At 41.9% G+C, this 10,000-nt stretch overlaps 1 protein-coding gene across 1 annotated transcript in view; it reads left to right on the top strand.

Annotated features, from left to right (window-relative positions):
• LOC311342367 (uncharacterized protein C14orf132) overlaps window positions 1–5,449 on the top strand; it is a gene marked incomplete at both ends in the record, with an annotated part of 8,449 nt that extends 3,000 nt beyond the window's left edge. The window contains 2 exons of the mRNA XM_084467212.1: window positions 45–143; window positions 5,228–5,449. Of these exons, the coding sequence (XP_084323338.1) occupies window positions 45–143; window positions 5,228–5,449 (321 nt within the window). The remainder of the gene's footprint in view (window positions 1–44; window positions 144–5,227) is intronic.
• Window positions 5,450–10,000: the final 4,551 nt, after the last annotated feature.

Genomic DNA, 10,000 nt, shown 5'->3' with positions numbered 1-10,000 from the left:
TTCCTCCCTTTGTGTGTGTCTGTGGTGCGCTCTCGTTCTCTCAGTGTTCATCTTGTTCCTATCCTGATAACAATCATTCAAAGTCAGGCGGTGGGACGGGACGCACAGCGCAGCCCCACACTCCTCTTGGCAGCCTGCCGGTGGTAAGTTGCATCCTTACGCAGCTCTTTTTGCCTGCCTCGTATTGAGCCATTTTGTTCCTCTTTCTATGCAGTTGTTCTTTGGAATTTATACTCGTCTCTTGTCCTTTTTATAGTGATACATTTGTACATCATTTTTTAATGAATTTGATACGTACATTTTTTCACTAATCGCAATATGGCAACGTCTGTTTTGCTTGTTTGCAAATTAGCAATATGCATGTGAATGTTTCAAATGTAGTCATAGTCTCATTTTTTTATATTGAAGTGTTGATCAAATGATGTGGGATTGTATGGACTTTTTCTTTGTACATAATGTTTGTGATTTACTCCTTTTATGACAACAAATTTGTGGTTAAATGAATGATAACAACCCTTAGAGATTTGGATGTTGAACGTTAGGATCAGGGTATTGGACCGGGTTAAGGACATCCTTCAGCCAGTGGAGGGAGAGCTCTCTGCTGAACTTCTTAACTTTGTCATTTGCGCTGGGCCAATGCAGCGAGAATCAGGTTTTGTTCGACCACAATAATGGTTTGTTTTACCATAATGCCGTCTTCACGTCAGGATCATACCAGCTGTATGTTTGAGTGTTGTCTGCCAAATCAATATTAACTCACGTTATTCACATTGTTCACAATGCACATCATATATGGACTTCATTAGAAACATTGCACAATTTAACATTCTCGGAAAAGGCTATCTGAAAAGAAAAAATTATTTACCACAAAAACATCCAATGCAGGAAAGAGGGCCGCTGACAAAAGGCTTTGTGCTATGTTGTCATCTTGTGTCGCTGGGGTCTCTCACAGAGGTAGCTCTCTCTATAGCTCAAAGAAAAAGAGGACAAATCTTTACATAATGGAAACTTCAGTGAACAGATTGCTGCTTATTACTGTTAGTCAGTACACAGATCATATGTGTTTTAGTGTGTGTGTGTGTGTGTGTGTGTGTGTGTGTGTGTGTGGGTGTCAGTGTGTGTGCGTGTGTGTGTAAGCTTGCGTTTGTCTGTGTGCATTTGTATATGTGTGTGTTTGCTTAGGTGTGTGTGCATGTGTGTTTATGCATGGTTGTGTTCCAGTTATTATATAGAGCATTACATTGCCTTCTATGAACATATGGCATCTCCTGTCCTCTCTGACTGATGAGCATCACCGTGCCCACCGCGCGGTCATCACAGATGGAGCATGTGTTGATGCCCACCTTGCAGGTTGGTGTGTAATCAGAGGCTGATATCTTGTAAACCGTCTGCAACCCTGTCAGGGGAACATAATAATCTGAGCACAGACCAAAGTCTGTGCGCTGTGATCACTTCACGTTTGAGCAGAAAAACGACTTCACTGTTGTCACAGAAGGATGAGAAACAATAAGCTTTATTCGAGTCTGGGATTACCGCTTCATATTAATCATAATCCAATGGCAAACATTTACAGTTTGATTGCTTCATGTACCCTGGCTTGCGATACTGTGTCCTGCAGGAAATATGTGCATATTGTTATTCAACAATGAAATGCCTATATATATATATATATATATATAGGCATTATATGTATTTATATATATAAGTTATTTATATATATAAGTTGCAGCTGGTGGGTGTACAGTGATAAATTGTTACAGCATAACTAAGCAATTATAAAAAAAATGTTGTTCTTACTGGAGCCAAGCTGTCAAGCCAGCATATGCCTTCCGATGAGCGTGACATGAGCACTTCAGCCTGTCCGGGTGAACACTAATACACTAGCTGGTAGCCTATAGGACATAATGACTGTAGGGCACGTTAACATGCCACTAGGGAATGGACTTAAGACACTTAAAGCACACTGAAAATCACTTTGCTGACTGATTTACTTCTAAGAAGTTTTATTTTGTTCTGTTGATGATACTGGTCACTATTGTTACCCTTGTATTACGTTGTTACCCGGGTTACAGAGTGGAATAGCTTCAACTGTTTCAGGAGTGGGGTAACAACTAAAAATAGAGAAAGTAGATACACACATGTTCTTTTATTTGTAAATGTTGATGAGAGTGGATGGATTTATTATTATGAGTCACTCCGTGAAATACAAATCTAGTTGTTTACTGTGCAGTGAACTCTACCTAACTTGACAACCTTAATGTATTGTTATTCCTGTACATACTGTAATAAGACCTTTCTAGTTCAACCGCTATTTTTATGAGATGATGAACAAGAATGTTGTGTCCCCTTGAGTGATGATAATAATAATAATTTAAATTGTACTAATAATACAAATCTCTCTTTACTGTACACATTAATGTGTAGCCTATAGCAAATTGTAATTATGTAATTTCAAGTGTTTGTTTGTGCTTGCATTGTGCATTATTGTAAAGAAAGTTTTGGGTCTTAGTGAGGTTAGGTTCCCTCTTGTTGGAAAGACCTTGTCTTCCAGATCTGGAAAATGCTAGGAAGCATTTTTTAATAAATGATACACTCTAAGTGGCCAGTCAGTGTGAGTGGTTGAGGGTTTTCATATAAATTATGCTACCATATCTCAGTGTAATAGTTTAGAATCTTTTTCACACGGAAACTTCAAATGCACACAGAAATGTAGACACACTCCTTTGGGGCTTCCTTGAGAATAAGGGAACAACTGATAAAATGACACCTGCCAGGAAAGTGATCACTCGGCTTATTTTGAATACACAAATAACTTAACACAATCTATAAAAATATATAAAATCCCCTAATCTCCTGGATGTGGTGTAATGCAAAACCATCCATGGAAAATCAAATGAGATTCAGAGATAGTCCCTCCCTTGCAAATCCAATTTTAAAGCAATCTCTGCTCCAACAAACCCAGTAAGTCTGTCTCCAGATGACCTCTTGTTGTAATCCACACCTCGTTAGTGGATTCCTCCTGTTATAAATAAACAGGCCGGGTGGGGAATGGCAGGCGTGCAGGTTCAGCTTCATCCAGAACATGTATTTCTAAACTTGATCTCCAGTAACTCTACTTGGCATTTTCACTACCATTACTCATATTGTGTCAATCTACAAAACTACTACTCATACTTTGTCACTTTCCAGTAAAACTATACACTTTGTCACTCTAAAGTACTATTAATTGTACTGTGTCACTTTACAGTACTACTTCTCATACTGTGTCACTTTACAGTAATACTACTTTGTCCCTCTACAGTACTCCAACTCATATGTGCCCCTCTACAGTACTGCTACAATGTTCGTGGTGTTTCGGAGATGGATGTCATTGAGGAAAAAGTCCAAATAAGCACAAGTCAAAGCCAGGGGAGCAGTAAGATGTCAGGAGTCCCTGAAGCAGGGAGGTGACTCTGACTGTCAGCTGCCTCTTCTAAGGGTCATTTCAAAGTGTGTGTGTGTGTGTGTCTGTGGCTGTGTTTGTGTGTGTGTGTGTGTGTGTGTGTGTGTGGATGTACATGTGTATGTGTGTGTGTCTGTGGGTGTTCATGTGTGTGTGTGTGTGTGTGTGTGTGTGTGTGTGTGTGTGTGTGTGTGTGGGTGTACGTGTGTGTACGCGTGCGTGCATGACTGCCCCATTGTGTCCAGTGAAAAGATCAATTGGCCGTTTAATTTTCAGGCTTAATTATTCTTGCAGCGCTTCTGTGTATGTTTTGTGCTTGTGTGTGTGTGAGACCGATGTGTACGGGTGTTACGCGATTTAATTCATGGACGCTTGATGCATTGATTTGCTGTGATGTGGAATCAGTCACAACAAATCAACTGCATACACATACACATATACACACTTATTGGACCAGTGGGTCTGAGTCTGTGCCCACTGCACTCCTCCTGTCTCTGTGTCTCTGAGCCTCAACCCAGGCCCTTCAGAGACACACTTCTCCAGCTGAGACAAAAATTAGGAATGATTTTCTGCCTCACTTCCTCTCCCCCCTCCCCGTCCTCCTTCTTTATTTGTGTGTGCAAAAATATAGCAAAGCTGTGGCAAATCATGCATGCAAGCATGAGGGTGAGGATGAGGGTACCTGTGTGTGTGTGTGAGTGTGTGTGTGTGTGTGTGTGCGTGTGTGTGTGTGTGTGTGTGTGTGTGTGTGTGTCTACTTTGCATCTATGCACGCACAAACATTTGCTTTTACATAACATTAATCTTTTACTTCCAATCTTTCCATAATGTCATTATGTATTATATTATATTAATTATCATTATGTAATTGGGGCTGACTTCCTCTCATCATCCACGTCCATGTGTTGACCTGCGTGGCGGCTGCAACACGCACAGAGCACAGCTGTGGAATCTGTTGATTTAAAAGGAACATGCCTTATTCACACGTGTTAAAACCCACGACACACAGGCTGAACGGACTCTCCCTGGCATACAAAAGGACCGCTGACAACAAATAGATCTGATGTGATTGTGTGGAATCAACATCCGCTAGAATCAAATCAAATGCACTGTATTGTACAACAATCTGCTAACGTTTCTTCTGTTTCTTTCCTTCTTGTACAGCACTTTAAGCTGCTTTGTTATGCATGAAACGTGGTATAAAAAATAAGGCTTATTAAATAATATTATTATTAAATGAAACCACCCAATATATATACAGTACATTACTCAACAAAATCAGCTCCCAGCTTTAAAGTGACAGAATAATATTCCAGCATCAACTCGTGTGTAGCTGCTCAAATGTGTGTGTTTTTGAAGCTCGGAAGAGACCGGCATGTAGTTCCTCCATCAGCCTCTAGGGGCTTTGAGGTCGGTGGGTGAACGACGCGCCACCATTCAAATCAAAGGGAAAGAATGGGCTTGCCGAGTTTGTGTTTGCCAATTATGTGCTTCAGATATCACATCTCCAGACACCAACATCATCGGTAAAACAAACGAGCTTCATTTGAAAAGACTTTAGCTTGTCTTCCATCTGTATCTAGTCAGTTTGGCGACATCCTGTTTGACAGTCACATATAATTAAAACCTTATTGAGGATCAAATAGGAATGCGCTTTGGCCACAGACGAGGGTTTACAAAGACCTCTGTTGAGGGCAAATCCAGCCCCTCAAGCGTCCTACGTGAACCATAAACCCCCTCTTCTACCCTCTTGTTCCCCCTCTCCCCCCCCCCCCCCTGCCTCAGCACTTCCCGGCCGTGAGCGGGGCCTACATGGACTCCCCGTACAACGGCAACGCGTCGCTGCAGACGTCCACCTCCAACCTGAACGCCGTGCCAGGGTCCCGCCCCCCGGAGGCGGAGGACGACGGCAAGGTGTCCAGCGACACCATCTGGCTGTGGGTCGCCGTGCTGGCCACCATCGGCAACATCGTGGTGGTGGCCGTGGTGTGCGCCTGTGCCTTCTAGAGATGACGCACTGTGGGGGGGGGGGGGGGGCTGAGAGACAGAGTCTACGGTGGTGGATGGAGGAGGAGGAGGGAGGAGGAGGAGGAGGAGGAGGAGGAGGAGGAGGAGGAGATCGTCACCTATGCTACCTAGTGTCTCCACCTTTTGTTAATGGTCATTCATCAATTGGATGGAGGGAAACAAGCGGCTGTTCCCTGTGTTTTCTTTGGTCTTGACTGAAAACACGGCCGTACGATGTAAATACCAAAGTTAAATAAAACAATACATGGTGTCCGTGCGGGCGGCGTGTGTCACGCGGCAAGCATATAGCCACGGATTTGTATGATGCGGCGCATGGCCTGCTTTGAAAACCACACGCAACCGTTTATCCAAACCTTTACACCTGATGTCAGACAAACGGCATCATGAACCGAGCATGCTGCACAATGTTCAGATTATTGTACACAAAAGGAAAAAAAAACAACCTTCAGAATCATCCATGACCAGATGAGGTGACCATACATTGGGATTCACCTCCCAACCACATGATTATCGCCGCTTCATCTCCACACTCTCATCCTTTTTACGCTGCACTGATTTCGGGAAAGCTCGCATTTTAACGTTATTTAGTTTGTCTTTTCTTTTAAATAAAAAAGGACTGAAGGACTGTTTGTCACCACGCATCTCGTCACTTGAGTCACCGTTCCTCCCAAATGGGCCAATTTCTATTTCGAGGAAGATTAATGAAGTGCATTATAAATACGGAAACCTCTCATGGTCCGCCGGACAGAAAGGCTCCATGGACCGCAGCAGGACTCATCTTCTTAGGGCGTAATGTGGCCAGACTGGCCTAGACCCCCTCTAATGAGTAGCACTCCCAGTAGGGCAAAGACAATCGTCCCACTTTGGTCGATGAATAAGAGGAGGACGTAGACAGGAGCCACTGTCCCATCAACCTCAAAGTTGCCAGTGGTCAGTTTGGTTACGCAATGCCAGCCTGTCTGGCTTACATAAAACCTGTTCTGCCCTGGGTGAACAACGCCACGATCAGCCGAGGTCAGTGTTAAGGATTACGGACAAGATCACAGCCGTATGATCCTCTGGTGAGGTCAGCTAAGCCAGAGGAGTCTTCATCTGAGTATCTGGGACTGTTGTTGCAGTGGGCGGGGTGTGGTTGATCCCTGTCCAATCCAATCGTCAGATGTATGGAGTAGCCATTGTTCCTGTCCTTGAACTTTGAACGAGATACAGGACCCCGACAAACGTTACAGAGTGTTGCTTTTCCAACCATGTCTATCCCTTTTTTTTAATCCTTTTAATTCCTCTTTGACAAACACGTCTTTGACAGCAGTTGAGGGGAATCTGAGAAGCATTGTGCACCTAAAAAAAGGTGTGTGACTCTACAATATGTCATTCCAACATAAGCATAGCACGATCGCTCTCATGTGTAGAGCAGCAGTGTAGCGGGTCAACCCCGCTGGGACACTTCATTAATAACTACATATATACACACTGTACTACATTTATCATGATTGACAGCCCTAATTTTGTTTACACAGGGAAAAACAGGAAATAGCTTCAGTTTTACTACTCGTGTTTGTTTGTGTGTGTGTGTGTGTGTGTGTGTGTGTGTGCATAAATGTGTTATGTGTGTGTATGTGTATATGTTTGTGTGTATGCAAGCATGCGTGTGTGTGATTGTGTGTGTGTGTGTGTGTGCGTGCACGCTTGTGTGTGTCTACTGGTATACCGCTATACATACTTGTGAATGTCAGTCTGTGCGTGCGTGTGTGCGTTTGTGTGTGTCTGTGAGGGCACATGTTAGCCCTCTGGATTAGCCCTCTGGATTATAATGGATTATAATTATATAATCTCGTCGATGAGAGACCTGTCCTCCCAGATCATTACTGCTGTAGACAGAGAGCATCGTGGTTCCAGAGTGGAGGAGCTCATTTCGTTTCTGGAACAATGTCCATGCTGGACTCCACCTAGGTAGCTGGCTCCCTCCACGAGGTGGCTCACACAGGGCTCCTCAATAACAAGGACCGGTTCACTACATAGTTTGAGGGTAATGATGCCGAGCAGGGGGTGAAACACGCCGCAATGCCTCAGGTCTCTCCCCGAGTGTGTGTGGTGATGGCTGGTTTAACCTGTGCTGAACACTGATTGGTCAGTGCACAACAGGTGTGAAGCCTCAGTCCAATGAGTCGGACTCGGGCCAGATGAGGCTGCTTAAACCAGCCATCATCCACACACACTCCACAGTTTTCCTTTGGATTAAATGTAGGTTCCACATGAGAGCTATCACAGCTATGTTTTGCAATAATAGAGAAAGCGGTCGTAGGAAGGAAAGCCAGGAGCAAGGAGAAAAGAAGGTATAGAAGTTTTGAAAGGGAGAATAAAATGAAACTCTAAAAGTGTTATAGGAGTGATGCCTCAACTTGGAGGTTGTGGATGCAATATAAAGACAATGGGGTTGAGGAGGAGGAGATGAGCTAGAAAGTAAGGACATGAGGATGACTAAAAAGAGGAGATAAGAAGAGAATTTTCTAACACCTGACCAAAAAAAGTATATACGCAGAGACAAAGATACTCCTTAGAGATGCAAGACAATCGGAGCAGAAAGGAGAGAGAGAGAGAGAGAGAGAGAGAGAGAGAGAGAGAGAGAGAGAGAGAGAGAGCGATTATGGTAGCCAGAAGAAGAGGTAAAATGATAACAAGAGGAGACAAACAAATGGAAGGAGTAAGGAACATAGAACATAAGAACCTACAATAAGAAAAAATTAACTGTTCCGTCCAGACAACGTTCTGTTCAGGAGGATGTCTCTGGGTGGGATATCTTTGAACACATATACAAATCATCACTTCAAAAGCTGAAGAAGTCAAGGTCACTCATTGATCAAGCACTATAGCGATCTTGACCATGTAGTCTTCAGTTAGCAAATCCTGATTCATGTGTCGGCCTCTAATGTTACTTTTTCTATGTGTGAATGAGTCTTTACACAAGTCAAATGTGTTTCTTCTGACATAACATGAGATGTTGCTATTACAACAAATACCATCCCCAAAGTTTCATTCACTTTTTGGTGTCTTCCTCGAGTTATTTGTTATCTTAAGTGTGGCTTCTTGTATGGATAGAAGGGGTTGGTGACTTTCTATCCAATGTTTGATGAATACGTACACATGTGAATTCACAAATATAAGAAAAGCGAAATATTTTCCATGTGACGTTATGTTTGCCAATGAAATGCAGCTAGACGCATGAACATGAGCATGCACATACGGGAAAGTGCACACACACACACACACACACACACACACACACACACACACACACACACATACACACATTCAGCAACATTCAGCAAGTTGACTAAATAAAAGGAAAAAATGGAAATGACTTCACTTTGGATTTAGCCTATTAAATGGTGCAGTTATGTATGTGTCCTGAAGGGGGCAGTGGGGTCACTGTATAGTGTGGGAATGTCAGCACCTTTGAAAATAACTGAAACAAAAAAAGAAAATTCCAAAATGTTATAATATAACATTTTTTACAGGAAAGGCATTACTTACAATCTGTTAAAGTTGGACAGGCATGCAATATATTAAACAACCGGTTAAACAGGCCTATGGAACGGGTCATTTGTCCATATGACCCAAAACACCCCATAAGATCGACAATTGCTTAATTCCCAGTGAAAAATGCAATATTTTAATAGTTTAGATATTGAAAATGCATTTTGATAATATTTCTAGCGAAAAAATTGCAATTTATTTTCCTAATCTTTGTTCAGGAAATTTTGAGTTTGTTGTTTAATGCAAGGTTTTATTTTGTTGCAATGGTGATTGATATGGAGGCTGCTGGGACCATGCAGCTTGCATGTTGTTTAGATCAGTGTCTTTGCATTGTGATGGTTTTTTGGGGTAACATCGCTTACAAAGGGATGATATTTTAATCTTCTTTAGTACGGACTAGGCCGACGTGTTTTTGTGAGTAATCGATCAATTAATGTTTGCTTTGTTCATTAGGGTTCATTATATATATATATATATATATATATATATAAAATGAATACCGCTTTAAAGATTTTTTGAAGCGTGAATGCCATCAATAAAGTAAAAAAGATTTTCAAGACTAGCACTGAATGATCAACATGGTGTCATAGACCTACAGGAACTGATGCAAACAGGACACTGACTTTGCACGCATGGCTCATCAGGGGTAGGTTCACTCACTGTGACCTTACACGCATGGATAATATGCTTCATCTGGTTCCTATCTTCTCATGTGATGTTCTAGGTGAAATTATAGGACTCCAAGCTGCTGACAAATGCACCACTTTAGCTATACAACTTTCCAACAAAGATGTTACCGTTATTTAGAATTTTAAAAGTAAACAAATTAAGCATCATTAACAATTTTTGGTAATTATTTCTCCAATTCTTTGGACATTATTTCCTTGTTTTTAAATGATCCTGATCCATAATATACAACTTTCCGTGCATATTTTATAGTTTACTATTCTTTATTATAAAATAAAATTGGTTAATTGTTTTTTTCTGTTCTGTGTA

Source organism: Micromesistius poutassou, assembly GCF_964030765.1.
Source record: "Micromesistius poutassou genome assembly, chromosome: 4".
NCBI lineage: Eukaryota > Metazoa > Chordata > Actinopteri > Gadiformes > Gadidae > Micromesistius > Micromesistius poutassou.
Note: the sequence above shows the minus strand (reverse complement) of the source record. Positions and strands in the feature narration are given on the sequence as shown.